This window comes from Pelophylax lessonae (genome assembly GCF_965119305.1).
Source record: "Pelophylax lessonae genome assembly, chromosome: 4".
Taxonomy (NCBI): Eukaryota; Metazoa; Chordata; class Amphibia; order Anura; family Ranidae; genus Pelophylax; species Pelophylax lessonae.
In genome coordinates, this window is record NC_138771.1 from 227,489,842 (window position 1) to 227,511,872 (window position 22,031).

A 22,031-nucleotide genomic window follows, 5' to 3' on the forward strand; every position below is an offset into this window, starting at 1 on the left:
TTCAACAGAGAGACCATCCTGCAACAGAAAGTCTATCCTGCCACCGGAAAGTGTTCTATAGTCCTCAAAACAACTTTTCTGCAGCACCGCAAGGTAAACATCCACAATGACCTCACACCAATTTTAGGCACACTGATTTTTTCCGGTTTGTCATAATGGTGTATGTCCTTCCTAACAGAGAGACCATCTGGCAACCAAGAAGCCCATTAGGTGTTCTTTCTGATAGAGAGACCATCTGGCAAACAAGACGCTCATCAGGCACTCCATCACCTAATTATTAGCAGCCAAAATCTCAAACATCTGGACATATACAGTCAATACAAATACTTATATATTTCCAGGGACAGCCATTACAATCAAGGGCACTCACAATTGGAAAACCAGTATAACCTGGACCCTGTGAGTATAACTTTGTAACCTTATGGCAACACACTCATACATATTATCTATATGCCAATCCATCATTCTTGGTCTTTCAGAATAAACGTTACCGCCACTCCTCTCTTTTTGGGATCTTGTGGTTGCCTTGGGGAAAAAAAGAGGGGCACCTCCATATACACCGATCCAGTAACTGTACAAAAAAACTCAATGTAAGCTAATAATTCAGACTATACAAGTAAAATTGCTTTAAATCTTCGTTTGACACTAATAAAGACTAATATCTTTATAGATATGGTGAATATCCTTGAAAAAGGCATAGCCGCTTAGGCAGCCGAAACGCGTTGGATTGAAACTCCTCCTGCAACATCCAACACCCATGGATGGCAGGACTCTGCGTCTCTAAAAAAGTCACCGATATTCACAGTGTCACACTCTTTCTTTTTCGTGCACTATCACGGATGGGCCTCTTACCCATCCAGCACCTAACATTTCATGTCATGTACATGTTAAATATTGTTTTATGATAAACGTCAAAACGCATATTGCTTTTGTTTCTCACTTTATTGCCTTAAAGTCCCACACACTGGTCCGAGGAACCAAAATTTAGCACTTGTTCAATTTAGGGATGTTGGCACAAATACACAAATAAACCTACTCCAAACCATGGTTTTCTAGAGCTCAACCCAAATCGCTTTAAACACACAACATTTTTCCATAATTTGGGAGGCCCAGTGCAGGCGCTACAACCATAGCATTTTTCAGATACATAAACGCATTCAACATTTCTTGTGACATTTCTGGACCTGTGGCTTGTCTCAAAATTTTATTATAAATAGGAGCAGTCGGATCCATTGCAATCAATGATCCTGGTTTATGGGCGGGCAAGACCAACTGTGGACTGGCAAGACCCACTAGAAAACCAAAATGAAACAAATCACCTCTCTGAAAACATTCAGCTGAGCCAGATAGATCCCGAGCAGCTGTGGCAGTCCTGTAGGAATGGGTGCAATGAATAAGCACAAGGTGTGAAACGCGTCTGCTGTCCAGTCTGTCTTGTAGTCTTGTCTGATGTTGTACCTATGATTTGAAGAAATAAACTCAAGTTTCCAAGTTCCTGGGTCTGGAAGTGCCACTTTCTTCTTCATTTACAAAGACCCACTAGAGCCGCAGCTCTTTTGTGACTGACTCTCCTTTCCCCCTCTGTGAGAACAAAACCAAGGTAAACAACACTTTCCTGACACCATTGTCATTATTTCTGTGACACTTTGTGTCCACATACATGTACATTTCTCAATAAACTCACTCGCTCTGACTGGCCTCCACGGAGTGACTACATATGTTATCCACATATTGTAGCGGGACTGACGCATGAGCAGGTGTCCATCCCCTCTTGCGTGGTCTGGAGAACTATAGAGCACACAACTGAACTGTCATCTTAGCCCTGAGACATTTCTACACCAGGTCAGTTACCTGGACTGAAAAACAAGAAACAAAGATGGCTGTCTCTCCTCGTCCACTAGGACGCTAAAAAAAACGCATTACTTCAACCAATCACTATAAAGTGGGTAGCATCGGATGGTATGGCTATCAGTAGAGATGGCACATCAGATACCACTTGCATGCTATAATCAGATAAAACTAAAACTTTTTGGCTCGTGCCAATCTTACAAAAAAACTTTTGGCCTTGTGCCAATCTAACAAAAACCTAACCAGAGGTTCCCCTCCTTCAATAGAGGACACCCCTAAAATATCACTCAGAAACTGTAATCGGCTAAAAAGTTAATCTGATTTAAAACTTTTGGCTTGGTGCCAATAGGGTTTAATGGTCACATTAATTGCAGTAACCCTTTCTGTCCAAAAATAAATTCCATAACTATAACAGGAACAAAGATATTTACGTTTGAACCCTCTCTTGACAAGTAGCCAATTTTCAAAATTTTGCACCAGAGCTCCCTTTTACATAGGGACCCATTTGCAAAATGCAATTTCTCATTATCTATTATTCTATAAAAAATAACCTCAAAGTATCCTGCCGACTACGGCAAACTATGTTTTGCCTGATAAAAACTGTTTTTTATTCACTATTATTACTTTCCCAGCGGTTCCCACGCTTTATACACAAATGTATAAATGGCAAAACTCCAAAAATTCCATAAAAAATTATTGCATATGTGTGGGAATGCTGGGACCCATAGTCCTGCAAGCTCCGCGCAAGAAGTGATCCCCCTCGCTAGGAATTTGGGAACCACCCCTCCCTAGGAATGTACCAATGTCAAGGTCAACATCGCAGCTTCAAACAATTATGTATGTCTAGCTTGGAAAATGAATATTCAGAACAACAAAAAAAAGGGGCCCAGTGGGGTACAGGGGCTATTTCTTTAAATATACCTTCGGCCAAGAATCTGTCTAATGTATGCCTGACTCCATCCTCCCTCCAAGGGGGGCATGGAATCAATCCTACATCCAGGGTACTTATGGCCCATTACCCCTGGATCCCGATGTCACTGTAAATCCACTCACTGTTGTGATTTTGTTGTGAGGTTGTTAAATTGTGGGGGGACCTAGTTTGAAAATGTCCTACTCTGAATCCCCCCTTTCTTCTGCCTTTCTGATAACACCCTTGGAAATGCGCGCTGACAGGCTGTTTTCCTTTCAGCAGATCAAAAACAGCCAGCCGCATCTTTTCTATTATGGCTTTTTGAAAACCATCCATGTCTTTATCAGCCCAGTATGAAACCTATCATTTCACAATTAGCATGTACTGGGACTTTAAAATTACTGATAAATGTCTGAATCATGAAGCTGTGCCACTCCTGGGTGACATATAAACCGGCCTCATAAGTCCATGCATTTCTAAACCCTGTCCAAAACTCCAGGACAGTTTCACCTGACTTCTGCTTACAAGCAATTGCTGTGGGTAATGAGGACTTACTTTTAAAAGCCCTAGTTAACTCTTTATTATTCTTATTACTTTTCGGCCTTCTAGCCTTTTCAACTGTTTTATTATTCTACAAGGGGGCATAAGTTAGAGTGCCTTTGCGAAAGTATTCGGCACCCTTGAACTTTGCGACCTTTTGCCACATTTCAGGCTTCAAACATAAAGATATAAAACTGTAATTTTTTTGTGAAGAATCAACAAGTGGGACACAATCATGAAGTGGAACGAAATTTCTTGGATATTTCAAACTTTAACAAATAACAAACTGAAAAATTGGGTGTGCAAAATTATTCAGCCCCTTTACTTTCAGTGCAGCAAACTCTCTCCAGAAGTTCAGTGAGGATCTCTGAATGATCCAATGTTGACCTAAATGACTAATGATAAATAGAACCCACCTGTGTGTAATCAAGTCTCCCTTTGAATGCACCTGCACTGTGATAGTCTCAGAGGTCCGTTTAAAGTGCAAAGAGCATCATGAAAAACAAGGAACACACCAGGCAGGTCCGAGATACTGTTGTGGAGAAGTTTAAAGCCGGATTTGGATACAAAAAGATTTCCCAAGCTTTAAACATCCCAAGGAGCACTGTGCAAGCGATAATATTGAAATGGAAGGAGTATCAGACCACTGCAAATCTACGAAGACCTGGCCATCCCTCTAAACTTTCAGCTCATACAAGAAGAAGACTGACAGAGATGCAGCCAAGAGGCCCATGATTACTCTGGATGAACTGCAGAGAACTACAGCTGAGGTGGGAGACTCAACAATCAGTCATATACTGCACAAATCTGGCCTTTATGGAAGAGTGGCAAGAAGAAAGCCATTTCTTAAAGATATCCACAAAAAGTGTTGTTTAAAGTTTGCCACAAGCCACCTGGGAGACGCACCAAACATGTGGAAGAAGGTGCTCTGGTCAGATGAAATCAAAATCAAACTTTTTGGCAACAATGCAAAACGTTATGTTTGGCTTAAAAGCAACACAGCTCATCACCCTGAACACACCATCCCCACTGTCAAACATGGTGGTGGCAGCATCATGGTTTGGGCCTGCTTTTCTTCAGCAGGGACAGGGAAGATGGTTAAAATTGATGGGAAGGTGGATGGAGCCAAATACAGGACCATTCTGGAAGAAAACCTGATGGAGTCTGCAAAAGACCTGAGACTGGCTGGAAGAAAACCGGATGGAGTCTGCAAAAGACCTGAGACTGGGACGGAGATTTGTCTTCCAACAAGACAATGATCCAAAACATAAAGCAAAATCTACAATGGAATGGTTCACAATTAAACATATCCAGGTGTTAGAATGGCCAAGTCAAAGTCCAGACCTGAATCCAATTGAGAATCTGTGGAAAGAACTGAAAACTGCTGTTCACAAACGCTCTCCATCCAACCTCACTGAGCTCGAGCTGTTTTGCAAGGAGGAATGGGCAAAAATTTCAGTCTCTCGATGTGCAAAACTGATAGAGACATACCCCAAGCGACTTACAGCTGTAATCGCAGCAAAAGGTAGCGCTACAAAGTATTAACTTAAGGGGGCTGAATAATTTTGCATGCCTAGTTTTTCAGTTTATTTGTTAATAAAGTTTGAAATATCCAATAAATTTTGTTCCACTTCATGATTGTGTCCCACGTGTTGTTGATTCTTCACAAAAAATTCAATTTCATATCTTTTTGTTTGAAGCCTGAAATGTGGCAAAAGGTTGAAAAGTTCAAGGGGGCCGAATACTTTCGCAATGCACTGTAACCAGTTTTCACCTCCCCTTTACATATATTCTTTATCCCATTGTGGATTACCCGGGAAATATGGAAAAGCTTGTCTATCTTTTAAGCATAATCCTTTAATCATAATACACTTAAAATCTTCAGTATAATTCACATATACATTAATTCTTAACACTAACTTTAGGTAGACCGTCCTGAAGTAATAACCTCTACCTTAATTTACTTCCAAGAATTTTACTCACCAAATATTCCCGGCCATTTCCATAACAAAACAATAAACAAATACCAATATTCTCTCACTCAAACATGTCTCTAGGATTTACACATTCACATAATCACTTATTAGTAACCCTTTATGGTTTCAAAACCCTCCTTCAAGCCACTGATGTATATAAATTAAACCCTTATACTTTTGGACTCGAGGTGTCCCTTCTGGGACAAAAAAAAAAAAAAAAAACCCTTTCCGAGTCTTGACCAATACCTCCCAGGTACAGTGGCTATCAAGAAAGTTTTCCTACCATTATACACAAACAATACACATATCTTATACTTCTATGCGACAGAAAGAATAAGCAAATGAGAGAAAAAGCTCTGAGTCTCGTGGATTACAACCGGTCAGTCAATTTTCACAGTACTGTTTATAATATTTCATAGATCCTATCTGTCTATAGGTTTCCAAAACCTGTCAGGTCACTCAGGCCCTGGGACCCTCCCAGGGCCTCTTCAGTGTTCCCCGAACACTTATCAGTACTTCATAGATCCCATCTAGGTCTATAGGTTTCTAAAACCTATCAGTCGTTCAGGACCTGGGACCCTCCGAGGGCCTCTTTTATCAGGTCACTCAGGACCTGGGACCCTCCAAGGGCCTCTTTAGTGTTCCCTGAACACTTATCAAGTCTATACAGCCAACGGGTATTACTCTAGACCATTGGTCCTCAACCCTGGCCTACAGGGCCCACTAACAGGCCAGATTTTAGGTATTACCTTGGGGAGATGCAGACTAGAGTATTGCAATCACTGAGCAGCAAATTATATCACCTGGGATGTATTTCAGTTATCTTGAAAATCTGGCCTGTTAGTAGGCCCTGTAGGCCAGAGTTGAGGACCAATGCTCTAGGCTATATGGTCGTTGACCAACAGGTCACAGCAAGGCAGAGGAAAATTTCAACACTTACCGGCATGGGCGTTGTTGACCATCTCGGTGGGACCTCCATTACTGTTGGCATTAGATCACTCCCAGTGAAGTATAGGCTTGATGACCTGCACCGGTTGCACCACAAGTCCCAGCGGGCCCGGAGATTACTCTGAACAAAGAGACACTCGAAGCATTACTTGCTCAAAGTCTCCTGACAGTTTATTTCATACAGTTTATATGATAAAATGTCCCGAACAGGAGAACAATGAGAATACAGATACGCCCCCCTCCCCCCCCCCCCCCCAGGGTCACCTGAAATGTTCCCACAAATATACATTGTTTCATTGTGACTTTCTGTAGAGAGAAGAAACATTAGCTCGGCCTCGTTCTCGCAAAAAAAAACAGCTGTGTCTGGGATCTGTACAGCTATTGTCTTGGGAACAACGAGATAAGAGCGAATGAAAGACACTGAGATCTAACTAATGTTCTTTCTTGTTCTAAAGCAAAATATCATGACACACACTAATATCTCAATGTTTACAAAATGTCTTCTAGAACTAAAATGGAAGAACTCTTGCTCAATTCTCTTTCAGAGGGGTCAGGTGACTTTAAAAGACCTATCCTAGGTCTAAGGTCTATCTAAGGTAGAGGTTATTACTTTAGGACGATCTACCTAAAGTCCGCCCAGAACATTCCCAATCAGCTGACCTTTTGACCTATCACAAACCCCCCCCCCCCCCATTGAAATCAATTAATAGGGCGGCTTTAAACGCCTACTGCCACCATCCCACGAGGGAAAGGCAGGCCTTTAAATTAGGCTAATCCCTTTCCTGAAATTCTTCAAATTCTTTTGCTTCCACTGTGTGATGACCCCTAACAGGTGGGAATCCTCACTTTCATCATTCACTGTGTTCACTGTTAGTGATACAAAGTCCTGTCAGAGCTTACTGAGTTTCAAAGAGCAAATTGTTTGTGCCCACTTAGCTGGTGCCTCTGTGACTGAAGTTGCCAATTTATTTGTGCGAGGTACAGTATCAAAGGTTATGACGGCATATACAGTTTCCAGGAAAACGTCTGATAAGCATAAGCGCTTTTGACATGGTCAACTGACCAAAAGAGTCAAAAGGACATTGCACAGGATCGTGACCCGAAATAGTATTTATCAATACCCAGGAGAATTCAGACCGTCTTGGATGCCAGAGGCATTCCAACACCAGGATTAGGTAATGATTTTGTTCTTTTACCTGATGTTTCCATATGTTTGTCCAACCCCTGTATATTTTAGCCATGTGAATATAATTTCCAAACCCTAATTTTCAATTGAACTCTACTGAAAATAGTCCAAATGTAAATTCAACCTATCATCTTGTCTTCGTCAAATGTCTTTGGCATTGCATTTGTTACAATATCAGCTATACTTTAATAAGGTGCGTACTTTGTTCTGGATGTTTGATCATTTTCAAAAATTATAATTCTTCTGTTGCAGAAATTATTTTTTTAACAAAATACTTAGTTTTTGTTTTTTGTTTGTTTTTTAGCACAGATGAGCTTTATGCATTTCTTCTTAAGTTGAATCGACAGTGCACTTTTATTACTCATACCGTGGAATCTGTAAATAATCAAATACCTTTAAATCCTCAGAAGGTAAACTTAAAGCATATATATATATACTTTTTTTCTTTTTAAATGTTCAGGGTTTCACATCTTACTCACATTACTTAAACATGTACAGAAACATGCCAAAACACGCCTAGCAAAAATGCACTTGGATTACTGCCGAGAAAAACACATGAGCTACTATGGCACACTAATGCTGTCACGCAGCAAACGTGCAAGAACAAAAAGAGAAAAGCATGTTGGATCCTGCAGGTGTGAATGCAGTCCTAGGTAAGCTAAACAGGTGAAGCATTAAAAAGTGTTCATTGTTTCAAGCCTAGTACACACTGGTAGTTTTTTTTTTGTTTTCCTTCAACCCAGAGGGCTGAACAAAAAATACTGAGAACTCTGGTCAGAGCCACTGTACTAACTATCTGACGTTAGTACAGCGATCTCCCTTGCTGTTCTAATGTGTTCTGACAGGGGGTCAGCCCCCCCAGCCAGAGCGCTAATCGGGAGCCGGTCGGCAGTCATTTTTTGGTCAAAGCTGTGCTATAAATGACCAATATATATAAAGAAAATTATATATTCTTAATAAGCACACTGAAAGTGAAAAATAGAGGTAAATATAATAATAATTGTGCACATAAATGAATAAGGTGCAACACACAATTAATAAGATATTGAAAGTCCCAAAAACACTTGGTGTATAGTGGTGAAAATTATAGAGTCCTCCACCGCAAATTGAAAAATAAGATTCTCCTCCAAGGTGCTCCTGTCAGAAGGGCATACCAATGCGCTTACCAGATATCCTTATTGAATGAGCCTGATCTCAACAGATCCTGATGGAACAGCCAATATGGGTAGGAGGTGAGCTGGAACCGTGACTGGATAGGTGTATACACATATATAAAACGCACTCAGACCAAGAATACCATCAATGATGTCCATCCAAGGGTTAACATGCAGGACATAAAACAGCCTGTACAGCCCTATAGCAGCCAGAGCTCTGGTGCTGCGGATAATCTTCCTGAATATAGAAGCCAATGGCTTTATCCTTTTATATGTTTTTTAAGTGTTATCCCACTTTTTAGCTGCAGCTTTGTATTTTGTTGTTCAGCGCAGTTACTCTTTATATACTGTATTTTTTGGTCAAGCCCATTCGACAAGTCGGCGGAACTGCCAGCTTCTGTCGGACCAGCTACAGTCGATACAATGGCCCCCGACATTCGGTCAGTGTGTACGGGGGTTAAATCCAATTTATACAGCTATCCTCCTCCTGACTTATGCCAATCAAGCTAATAGTTTCACATAGCCATAACATGGCAATGAACTTTTCTACTGCTATGATTGCAGGTTTGAAAACATCCTTTTCATACCAGGCCATTGTGGGAGAAATTTAGTATGGGTTTGAAAATGTAACAAACGCCACCTTTTGCCATCTGTGAAAATTTTGCCTAAATGTGGTGCAGTGGCTTGTGCTTTTGATACATTTTAAAAACGAAAAACAGTTTTCTCTTTCCTTCATCGACTGACAGTGCTCTATAAATCATAACTACAGGGTTATATCACCTTCTGCAGGACTTTTGTTTTAGTATATTGTTTTAACCTGTTTGGATTAAATTACTACACTATGAGAATTTACTCTCCTCTCATGCTTATTGATTCACCCTGCATGACTGTTTGAATAGTCCTTGATGGCTCCATCCAATATGTTTGGCAGCACCACTGGTTTTGTCTGCCCAAACAGAGATCTCCAGAGGGGCAACGCATTCATATCTCAACGCGTGACTGTCCTATAACTTAGACAGCATATATTTCTGGTGTGTGAGTATTTTAGCCACTTGGTGAAGGAAAGACAAGAGGGAAGACAGCGCAGCGCTTTCTAAGTGCAGCAAGACATTTATTGAAGTATGTGCAGCAGTATTACACTCACATTTAGTCGGTGAATAAGATGCAGTTAGTCAAGTAATGTTGATCATCAGGAGCATCACTGGAGCGGTCCTGGTGGTGGAGGCAGTGGATCCCAGTGAGAGCGCCAGGGGGGGTTCCTCCGTGTGTACAGGGACGGCCTCGGTGGTGCCCACGGGCTCTCTGTCAGCTGGTGGAACGCTGGCACTCGTGGGTCCTGGGATCCTAACGTCACTCCTGGTGGTGATGCGGTATCCCAGGACCCACGAGTGCCAGCATTCCACCAGCTGACAGAAGCTTTTACGGAGGGGGACAAACCTGCGTTTGAATGCCTCGCCGGGACGCGACAACCTGGAACACCCTAAGTCGCAGCGTACCCCTCGGCTGGTATCACCCCCACTTCAGGTGGGAGGCAGTGTGCCCAGAGCGGAGCTCACCTGATCCATGGTATGGTGAGTAAATGTACCCCCTTTTTCCCCTGCTGGCCTTGGGGGGATGTGGGCCCTCTCCTGGGGATAATGGGATTTGTGCCTCAGAAAGATCCCCCTGGCCTGCCCTGTCTGTGTGTCCTTGCCTCCCCCCTTCCCCTTCCCTGCAGTGGCTGTGTGTCTGGAGTGCCCTGGCACTCTGGGGGGGGTGACATGGTACCTTGGGCTTGCTGGTACCCGTTGTGGTTCCTGAGGCCTTCATGTGTCTGTCCCTAGCCACATTTTTCGTCATGGGCGCTGCCATCTTAAGTGTGGGCAGTGTGATTTTTTTTTTTCCCCCCATAGACTTGTATGGGGCAGCCGTTTTCCCTGTAGCTTCCTATTGTTTTGTATGGGCATCCACCTTTGTGTAGCCCTGGTGCTATACTCAGCAGTGTAACCTTCTGGCGACATCACTTCCTGTATAGTCATTTCCTGCTGCTAAACCGTGGTCACTTTTTGCCTTTCTCTCCATGCTGCTCAAGGATTCAGGAGGATGGTTTGTCTGAGGTGTTAGAGTACTTGAGGTCCCTGCGGGCATATCCTTGCACATTCTGCTGTCAGTTTGGTTTAAAGGGGTTCCCTGCAGACCGTTGTGATCGGTGGTGGATACTGCGATCGGTGCTCTTAAAGTGTCAGTACATTGTTTTTTGCAAATTGCAATATGGAGTCCTAAACTGGAATCCCTTTCTCGCCATCTTCATGTGCTGGTGGGTTCCATTTTAAAAGCGTTTTTTGTGTCTGTATTAGTGTCACAGACAGTGACGGAATGGATTAGGGGTTTGCGGGAGTCATTGGACCTCCGGAACAGCTGGAACTGTTGGACCAAGTGATCTAAGCTCTGGTTTTCCTGTTGATGCGTCTATGGATGCGGCTCCCCTGGTGGCCAGGGTCTCGGCCGTGGGCATTGTTTTAAGACACATGGTTTAGTTGAAGAGCTGGTCGGCTAACCAAGCTTCTAAGAAAGCCTTAGCTGATCTCCCTTTTCTGGGAGACTGGTTGTTTGGCGACTCATTGGATGAGTTAATCAAGGGCCTTACTGGCGGGAAGAGTATTCTTCTTCCTCAATCCTCCAAGTTTAAGACACCCCGTCCTAAGCGAGGTCCCTCCTTTTCTGCTCATAAACTTTTTTTTTTCGTGCCTCCGGGGCGCAAGAAAAAAGTAAGCCGCTCAGAACATCTGGAGGAGCTAAGAAGCCCTTGGGGAAAGCCCAAGGCCGGCCAGTCCGGTGCGGCAGACAAGTCATCTTCAGCATGAAGGGGCGCCCTCACCCGTGTCTGGGTGGGGTGACATCTGTGCTTCTTTCAGGAACCCTGGACTTTTCATTCAGGACGATTGGGTTTGGGAACTGATTTGCTCCGGGTACAAGATCAAATTCTGGTCCCGGCCAGGGGACAGGTTCTTTCAGTCGAATCTTGACCTGTCTCTGGAGCGTTTGAAGGATCTGCGGGAGGCTGTGCGAGATCTTCTGGCTCAAGGGTGATTGTGCCGGTTCCTCCGCAGGAACGCTCTCCAGGTTTCTAATCCAATCTATTCACTGTGCCCAGAAAGGAGGGCAAGGTGTGTCCTATTATGAACCTCAAGGCTCTAAACTGCTTTGTGCGGGTGCAGAAGTTTTGAATGGAGTCCATTCGGTCGGTGGTGGCATCTTTGAATCACAGGGGGATTTTCTGGCTTCTATCGATCTCAAAGATGCGTATCTCCACGTCCCCATATTCAAGGGATATCAGCGATTTCTCCACTTTGCAGGGGCAGAGGAAAAATTTAAATTTCTGGCGTTACCCTTTGGTCTCGCCTCGGCTCCCAAAGTTTTTACCAAGGTCTTGGCCCCCGTGCTGGCCTTGTTTTACGCCGGTGAGGTATCTCCATTGTGGGATATCTGGACGATCTCCTGTTGCGTGCAGTCTCCCATTCGGATCTGCTGGACAACATTTCTATTACCATTCAGACCCTTCAAGAATTCGGGTGGGCGATCAATGTCACCAAATCTGCCCTGACTCCCTCCGTGCGGGTCACTTATCTGGGGCTGATCCTTGGCTCTGCTCTGGCGAGCGTCCTTCCCTTGGACAAGCTTCAGAAGTTGCAGAGGGCGGTCCGGTTGCTGATGGAGGCCGATCAGTCCTCCCTGCGGGCTTGCATGAGGGCCCTGGGTCTGATGGTCTTGACCTTCAAAGCGGTCCCATTTGCTCACGCTCATACGAGACAGTTGCAGAAAGAGATTCTGTCGAAATGAGATCCTCGGTTGTTGGACCATCTCGCCTCAACAGGAAAGTTCAGAGGTTTGTGGCCAGGTCAGAGGCTCTGGTGGCTCCTTGGAGTCAGTATCACCTGATGTATGCCTTCCCTCCGCTAGTTCTCCTGCCGAGATTTCTTCGCAGGGTGACGATGGAAGGCATTCTGGTCCTTCTGGTGGCACCAGACTGGCCTCGGCGGTCTTGGTATGCAGAGCTGATAAAAATGGTCGTGGATCCTCCATGGCGTCTTCCTCTGCGGTAAGATCTATTATCTCAAAAACCGATCTTCCATCCTGCTTTACGATTGCTGACTTTAACAGCTTGGCTGTTGAAAGCAAGGTGTTGAAGGATAGAGGTCTCTCTGATTGGGTGATTCCTACCCTTTGAAGGACAGAAAGTCGACATCTAGGAAGATCTATCATCGTATGTGGAAATCGTACATTTCTTGATGTGAATCGCTGCAGCTACACCCTCGCTTGTTTTCTATAGCTAGGGTTTTGGCCTTTTTACAAAAAGGTGTTGAGCAGTGGTTGGCGTTGGGTACTATCAAGGGCCAGGTTTCGGCCTTGGCTATTTACTTCCAAAGCCTGTTGGCTATTCATAGTTTGATTCGCACCTTTATTCAGGGGGTGCGTCACCTGGCCCTTCCGAGGAGATCTCCGTTTCCATCATGGGATCTTAATCTAGTTTTGTCTGTTCTTCAAAAGCCTCCTTTTTAGAATATTAGGGAGATTTCTTTGCTCTCTTTGTCTCAGAAGGCTGCCTTCCTAGTGGCTTTCACTTCTGCCCGCAGAGTCTCTGAGTTGGTGGCACTGCCCTGTCGTTCGTCTTATTTGGTGGTCCACAGGGATAAAGTGGTCCTCCGACCTAATCTGTCTTTTCTCCCCAATAAGGTGGTGTCGGATTTTCATCTTAATGAGGACATTGTGTTGCCTTTATGTCCTAAGCCTAAACATCCCAAGGAGATTGCCTTGCACTCTCTGGATGTGGTTTGGGCAATAAGGGTTTATCTGATGGTTTCTTAGTCTTTCAAGAAATCGGACTCTGTATCCTTCCGGACGGTCCTCTCAAAGGTTTGGCTGAGTCCGCTGCAACCATTTTGAGATGGATCAGGCAGACGATTGTTCAGGCTTATTAAATCAAGGGTGAGGTTCCTCCTTTCCCTTTTGAAGGAGCATTCTACTAGAGCGCTGAGTGCCTCTTGGGCTTTTTGCCATCAGGCCTCTGTTGTACAAGTTTGTAAGGCAGCGACTTGGTCCTCTGTGCACACCTTTACAAAATTTTACCTTGCCTACGTTGTCCCAGAAAGTGGCATTCTTGGTGGCTATATCATCGGCCCGTAGGGTGTTGGAGTTGGTGGCATTATTCTGTCATAGTTCCTATTTGGTGGTCCATAGAGATAAAATGTTTTTTCTCTATCGTTCATTGATGGACGCAGTCTCTGTTCTTCATAACAGTAGGGTTATACTGCCCCCTACAGGAGTAGGACACTAGGCAGAAAAAAGGTTCTGGCTACACCTATGGGCAGTCTCAGGGGGTATACCCTCTCTCTCTGCTATAGGATGTCAGTTTTAATCTGGCTAGTCAGGAGTGAGGACCTAGTTCCTTGCTGGGATCACTGGTCCTGGCAAAAGTCTTTTTCTAGATAGTTTTTTCACCTGATTTTTTTCCTGTGAGATCTACAAGCAGCTATGCCAGGTCTTGGCGACAGGCTGGATATATAGATCCAGTGGTCACCCCAGTCGGCCAGCGACTGCGCGCAGACTCGAGCTTCGCACTAGGTCGACCGTGACATAGTCCCTCCAGACGGGGACTGGCCCTGCGAGTTAAACATCTCGCCAGGTCGCATACGACCGGGTCTAGGCCTAAGTTGCAGCGTTCCTATTGCCTAACCCCCCCCCCTCCCCACTTCGACGGAGAGGGTTTCTGTCAAAAGATGCCACCAGGTATGGTCAGTAAACTGTGCCCCCGCCTCCCTATGATGGGTTTTGGGGTAGACGTGGGCCCCCCCTTAGGACGGTCGGACCCCCTCTCCCCCGGGCTCCCCTCTGTCCTGTCACTCTCCCCCGGGTTCCCCTCTGTCCTGTCACTCTCCCCCGGGTTCCTCTCTGTCCTGTCACTCTCCCCCGGGTTTCCCTTTGTCCTGTCACTCTCCCCCGGGTTTCCCTCTGTCCTGTCACTCTCCCCCGGGTTTCCCTCTGTCCTGTCGCTCTTCCCCGAGTTCCCCTCTGTCCTGTCACTCTTCCCCGAGTTCCCCTCTGTCCTGTCACTCTTCCCCGAGTTTCCCTCTGTCCTGTCACTCTTCCCCGAGTTCCCCTCTGTCCTGTCACTCTCCCTCCTCCCCCCGTCCCTCTCCCTCCTCCCCCCGTCCCTCTCCCTCCTCCTCCCGTCACTCTCCCTCCTCCCCCCTCTCCCCCCGTCACTCTTCTCCCCGTCACTCTCCCAACTCTCCCCCCATCCCTCTCCCCCCCTCACTCTACCTCCTCTCCCCCCGTCACTTTTTCCTGTGAAATCTACAAGCAGCTATGCTGGGTCTTGGCGACAGGCTGGATATATAGATCCAGTGGTCACCCCAGTCAGCCAATGACTCCCCACAGACCCGAGCTCCGCACTAGGTCGACCGCGACATAGTCCCTCCGGACGGGGACTGGCCCTGCGAGTTAAACATCTCGCCAGGTCGCATACGACCGGATCTAGGCCTAAGTTGCAGCGTTCCTATTGATGGGTTTTGGGGTAGACGCGGGCCCCCCCTTAGGACGGTCGGACCCCCTCTCCCCAGGGTTCCCCTCTGTCCTGTCACTCTCCCCCGGGTTCCCCTCTGTCCTGTCACTCTCCCCCCCCCCCCCCCGTCACTCTCCCCCCTCTCCCCTCGTCACTCTCCCCCCTCTCCCCTCGTCACTCTCCCTCCTCCCCGTCCCTCTCCCCCCTCCCCCCGTCCCTCTCCCTTCTCCCCTCGTCACTCTCCCTCCTCCCCCCTCCCCCGTCACTCCCCCTGTTCCCCCCCCCCTGTCACTCTCCCTCCTCTTCCTCTCCCTCCCTCTCTCCCCCTCCACCCTCCTTCCTCTCCCTTCCCTCTCCCCCTCCTACCCTCCCTCCTCTCCCCCACCCTCTCTCTCTCCCCCCCCCCCCCCCCAACGCTGGTGCTTTGGAGCGCTTGAAGCTACTCCTGGGGGCTGGAAGGCCGACAGGGGGGGAGGTGCTCAATCGTGCAGGGGGGTATTCACCTGTCACTTCCAGGGCCCTTTTCCTGTCTATCCCGTCCCGGAGGCTGGGGGGTCCCATCGAGGGACCCCAGAAGCTCCTCAGGCCGCACAGGGCCGCCATTTTCTTGTAGCCCATGTTCTGAGAAAGATCGCGGCCGTGTTGGTACACCCGGCAGCGTTTTTTTCAGTGGATTCCTATTGAAAAAAAAAATAATGGTGGCCATGTTCTTGGAGTCCCTGGAGATGTTTGTGGGGGTGGAGTCCCTCCCTATTCCCCAGTGCTGACACTCAGGTTTCTTTTCTCTGCTGATCAAGATCACTGCAGACACGTACTGTGCAGACGTTCTGGGCCTCCCTGGTGCATCTCTGGTGCGGGTGGTGAGTTTGGGGGGGGTCTCTCTCTCTGCTGGGGGTCTTAAGTGCATTCTGCCTGACCTCTTGGGGGCGTTATAACGCGGCAGGACGTTCCTAAAAAAAAAAAAAAAAACTTTTTGCTGCCGGGTTCCCCTGGTGCAACATGGACCCTGCGGAACACTCACCCCCACCTGACCCCCTCAAGGAGGCTACAGGGCCCTCTGGATCCCAGCTTATCCATAGATGCACTGTTGGCGGTCTTGGAATCATTTGTATCCCAGGTGGAGGTGGCCTGTAAAGGGCGGGGTGCCAAAAAACGCCCCCATGTCAGATTCTGAATCTGATTCAGCCACCGCAAACGTGGGTCTCTCTGACAGGTCTACTACCTCGCGCCCTTTCTCCTCTGATAGTGAGGATGACACCTCCACCACCGCGCAAGAAAAGTCGCTGGTGAACGCACTGGTTGTTTCTGTGCGTTAGACCCTAAAATGGAGGACACAGCTGCAACTGAGGCACAGGTTACATCTGGCACTCACAAACCATCCATAGCGGCAATGGTTTTCCCCCTTCCCGCGTATTTTGACAACATGGTCAAAAAAGAGTGGGACCGCCCAAAGCGTCCCCCTGGGGTGCCTAAGGGGATTGCTATAAGCTATCCTTTGAGGAGTCCCTACCATGATCCCAGTGGAGGGTTCCCTGTCCTTTAAGGATCCGCCAGATAGAAAGGCAGAGTCTGTGGCCCGCAATATGTACTCCCTGGTGGGGTCTGCGCTAAGACCGGTGTTTACTATTGCCCTTGTGTCACAAACCTTGACTGAATGGACTAAGTTACTACGCCGTGACCTGGAGGGGGTACAACTTCCCCCTGCCTTTGCAGAGCTAACGGACCAGTTGGCACTCTCTTTGGGGCGGTACAGGACCTGTTGCAACAAGGGGTAATAGTTCTGGTTCCATTCTCTGAACGTTTTCAGGGCTTTTACTCATACCGGTTTGCGGTCCCCAGGAAGGAGGGCAAGGTGCATTCAATTCTGGACCTGAAGGCACTGAATTGCTTTTTGCGAGTTCTAAAATTTGAAGATGGAATCCATTCGCACGGTGGTGGCTTCCCTACAACAGGGGGATTTCATGGCCTCCGTAGACATCAAAGATGCCTACCTTCACATCCCAATATGTGCAGGACATCAACGGTTTCTGCATTTTGCTGTGAGAGCGGATCACTATCGCCTCTGCTCCTTCACAAAGGTGTTGGCTCCGTTCTGGCTTTATTACTCCAGCGGGGGATATATCGATCCTGGGTTACCTGGATGATCTGCTTCTCCGTGCGGAGTCCCCCATGGCGCTGGTGACAAACTTAGAGATCACCATGGAAACTCTGAATCTCCAGAAGTCATCCCTGGTTACTTCCATGAGACAGGGCTTTCTGGGCCTGACTTTGGATTTGTCCTCAGCCAGGGTGTTTCTTCCTCCTTCTTCAAAAGCTCCAGACTACGATTCAACTATTGCTGTCCAGCAAATGGTCATTCCTTTGGACTTGTATGAGAGTTCTGGGACTGATGGTGTTGTCCTTTGAGGCGGTACCTTTCGCTCAATTCCACACGAGAATCCTCCACAAGGAAATCCTTCTTCAGTGGAACAAAGATCCAAATTCCTTGGACAACCAGATCCAGCTGAGCCAGGTGACCAGGGGTATGGTGGCTTTGGTCCCCGATGCTCAATCTAGGAAAATCCTTCTGTCCCCTATATTGGACATTGATCACCACGGGTGCCAGTCTGTCCAGGTGGGAAGGTGTTCTAGGCAAGCTTCCTGCTTAAGGGGTCTGGTCCCTGGAGGAATCCAGGTTACCGATCAATGTTCTGGAGCTAAGAGCGATCAGGCTTTACCTAGTCCACAGGATGGAGTACCTTCAAGGCTGTCCAGTGCGCATTCAATCGCACAATGCCACGGCTGTGGCTTATGTCAATCACCAAGGGGGCACCAGGAGTGTCCTTGTGGCCTTAGAGGTGGCAAGCATCCTTCGATGGGTGGAACACTTTGTTCCAGCTCTTTCCGTCGTTCACATTCAAGTAATGGAAAATTGGCAAGCTGATTACCTTAGTTGGCAGACCTTGGCTCCAGGGGAATGGTCTCGTCATCCGGAGGTGTTCCAGCAGCTGTGCCTTCGTTGGGGCCCTCCAGACCTAGATCTGTTGGCTTCTCGGATCAACAGGAAGGTGCAGAGGATTGTGGCCCAATCTTGGGACCCTCTGGCAGACGCCACAGACACGCTGGTGGCTCCGTGGGGTCAGTATCAGCTGATGTATGCTTTTCCTCCCTCTCAGGTTGCTGCCAAGACTTCTTCACAGGATCGAGGTGGAAGGGATTCCAGTGATCCTTGTGGCTCCGGACTGGCCTCGCCGAGCTTAGTAAATCGACCTGGTCAGGCTAGTCGCAGACGTTCCTCAGTGAGGATCTACTGTCTCAAAGGCCGATCTTCCATCCTGCTTTACAGTCGCCGGCTTTGACGGCTTGGCTGTTGAAAGCCAGTTGCTGAAGAACAGAGGATTGTCTGCTTCAGTGATTTCCACTCTGCTTAAAGGGAGAAAAGTGACTTCTAGAAATATCTATCATAGTACGTGGAAGTCGTATATTGCGTGGTCTGAGTCTATTGGGGTTCCCCCTCGCTCTTTCTCGGTGGCTCGGATCTTGGCCCTCCAACAGGGAATTGATCAAAGGGTGTACTTGGCGACTACTGAGTCTTCAAAAGTCAGATTCGCTCTTTGTACTCGCTTATGGACCAGAGAAACGGCTGCCTGCGTCTGCTCCAACTATGTCCAGATGGATCAGACAGACGGTTGTGCAGGCTTATACAGTTAAGGGTCAGGTTCCTTCTTTCCCTCTTAAGGGGAATTATTTTTCTGCTTTTCCCAGCCCTCATGGTTTATGGCACTGCTTTGGGACGCCTCTACTCTTATGAAGAACAGAGACTGCGTCCGTCAATGATCAATAGCGAAAATTGGATTTTTGTGTTATTGACGAATGCAGTACCTGCCCCTTTATTTTGAGTTGGGTTGGTATTTGTTTTCTCTGACGCTGCTTTGATAAAAAAAACTGACATCCTATAGCAGGGAGAGAGGGTATACCCCCTGGGATTGCCCATAGGCGTAGCCAGAACCTTTTTTCTGCCTAGTGTCCTACTCCTGTAGGGGGCAGTATAACCCTACTGTTATCAAGAACAGAGACTGCGTCTGTCAATGAACTTCAGAGAAAAGGATTTTACGGTAAGACAAAAATCTAATTTTCGTCCCTTTCTATCGTTCCTACCTAAGGTTGCCTCAGACTTCCATTTGAATAAGGACATTTTGTTGCCTTTCTTGTGTCCCAAGCTGGCTTATCCCAAGGCATTTGCTTTGCATACCTTGGATGTGGCTCGTGCAATTCGGGTGTATCTGGCAGCTACGGAGTCCTTTTGGGGGGTCAAACTAGCTTTTTGTGGTTACACTAGGACCAAGGAAAGGGCTGTCTGCTTTTTCGGCTACCATCTCTAGATAGACAGACAGACGGTGGCTTAGGTCTATTCTATTAAAGGTCAGGTTCCTACTTTCCCTGTCATGGCGCATTCTACTCTGGCGCTAAGTACTTCCTGGTCATTCGGTCATCAAGCATCAATATTTCAGGTTTGCAAGGCGGCCACTCATTTGTCGGTGTATACTTTTTACCAAATTCTACAAAGTGGATATTTTGTAATCTGAAGATGCTTCTTTTGGACGCAAGGTTTTGCAGACTGTTTAAGAGGGACTGTTCTGTCTTTAGGGGGGGTTTTCTTTAAAATTTTTATTTCAGATAGGGCTCCTGTATCCTGGTTGAGCTCCTGTGACCCAGTGGGGTCCTTGTGTTTAGCCTTGGGTTATTTTCCCCACCCCTCATTTTCCTTTTGGCACTGCTTATGGACATCACTGTAGTATTGATTTATGGACGCTGTGTCCGTCGTTGAAAAAAGAGGTTTTGATCCTTCTAGTACTGCTTGCTATTAAACTGAATACCTATAGCAGAGAGGGGATTATACCAGCTAAGGACGGCCCATGGACATAGCCAAGTTTTTTGTTCTGCCTAGTAGTACTACTCCTGCAGAAGGTGATATAGCCCTGTAGTTATGATTTATGGAGCGATGTGTCCATTGAACTCAGAGAATTGGATTTTACGGTGAGTAAAAAATCCCATATTATTAACCTTTTCGCATCTAAGCCTTTTTCTGCCATTTGTTGCGTACAAGGTAAAATCAGTATTTTTTGTAAGAAAATTACTTAGAACCCTCAAACATTATTTTTAGCACAGACCCTAGACACTAAAATGGTAATTGTTGCAATAGTTTGTCAAACGGTATTTGCACAGCAGTCTTTCAAATGCATTTTTTTTTTTTTTGGAAAACATACATTTCACTGCATTAAAAAAAAAAAAAAACTAAACCGTAAAGTTAGCCCCATTTGTTTTGTATATTGTGAAAGATGTTACGCTGAGGAAAAAGATACCGAACATGTTATGCTTTAAAATTGCGCACACTCGTGGAATGGTGACAAACTTCGGTGCCTATCTCCATAGGCGACGCTTTAAAAAATGTTAACGGTTTCCAGTTTAGAGTTACAAAGGAGGTCTTGTGCTAGAATTATTGCTCCTGCTCTTCCGATCGGGGTGATACATCACGTGTGGTTTTAACATTGTTTTCATGTGTGGGTGCGACTTGCTTATGCGTACGCTTCTGCGCGCAAGCACAGAGGGACGGGCGCTTAAATTTTTTTTTTTGTTTTTCTTTTTTTTTTTTTCGCACTATTCTTTTGAAGAAAAAAATTTGATCACTTTTATTGCTGTCACAAAGAGTGTAACATCCATTGTGACAATAATAGGCAGTGACAGGTGCTCTTTATGGAGGGATCTGGGGTCCAAACCCCTCCTCTGAACATCAAAGTATTCAAAATGCCAAGTTTGGCTGTTTTGAATGCTTTCACGTTTTTTTTTTTTTTTATCAAATCTGGCGCCTTTAAGGCTCCAGTGCCCGGAAGTGATGTTATGACATCGCTTCCGAGTTTTTACATCGGAGACCTGATCTGAGCCTAATGCGGCTTTGTTCGGGTCTTTGGCCTGCCGGCGAACGTACCGGCGGGTAGCTCGGGTCTCCCGGTGGGACGGGAGACCCGGGCGAGGCGGAGGGAGTGGGGGGGGGGGGGACATCCCCTTCAGCTCCTTGTAATGACAATTGAGGGGCTGCTCAGCCGCATCAGTTGTCATTACAAGAAAGCTGGCCATGGGCTCTAAATCACGGTACCAGGATGATGCCTCTAACTGCAGGCATCACCCCTGTACAACCCCTTAAAACCGAGGCCGAATATTTGCTTTACATCGGCCTACAGGTGTTAAACCCAGACTATTAAAAACTCATTACATGCTATATAACTGAGATTTCATACTCCCAAAGCCACTAAAGTATTCATTTTGTGTAGAATGAAATATACAGTACTTAGTTTATCCTGTAAAAAAATATACCAAGGTATATTCCCCACGCCAAGGATATTTGTAACAATGTTGTAAATGGATACTGATATGTAAGAGAAAAAAAATATAATAATAATAATAATAATAATAATATGAATAAATGGATAAAGTGAATAGTGCAGCAGCAGCTATAGGTTATAAACGGAAATGCAAATGTTTAGCTCTTAGGTCAAAAAAGCTAACTAAAGCGCTTGCTGAATACTGGGTCCTGTTGGCAAAGAAATTTTAGTATCTTGTAAATATTATGTGCCCCAATATTTACATTAGTGACTGCATAAATTAAATAAATAGCAAATAAATAAATACAATATATGTTCAAAAAACAGACAAATAATATAACGTGACTGATCACATAGTATAAAGTCCAATTAAATTTTAGGTGACTATAGTGCTCAAAGTAATCAAAGGGGTCCTTTTGTGACTGTATGATTCAACGATTCAAAGGTGCAAGTGCTCAAGCATGGGTGTCCATAAATTCTGTGACATCAATCCATTTCGCCATGATTTGTGGGTAGATGAAATCACTTACCAGAACCAGTGGGTCCTATGTGCCTTACGCACTAGGACC

The 22,031-nt window shown here is 46.1% G+C and overlaps 1 protein-coding gene across 1 annotated transcript in view; it reads left to right on the top strand.

Moving 5' to 3' along the window:
- ASZ1 (ankyrin repeat, SAM and basic leucine zipper domain containing 1) overlaps positions 1-22,031 on the top strand; it is a gene marked incomplete at its 3' end in the record, with an annotated part of 757,393 nt that overhangs the window by 565,781 nt on the left and 169,581 nt on the right. Inside the window, exon 11 of the mRNA XM_082255308.1 lies at positions 7,713-7,818. Coding sequence (XP_082111434.1) covers positions 7,713-7,818 — 106 coding nt within the window. The remainder of the gene's footprint in view (positions 1-7,712; positions 7,819-22,031) is intronic.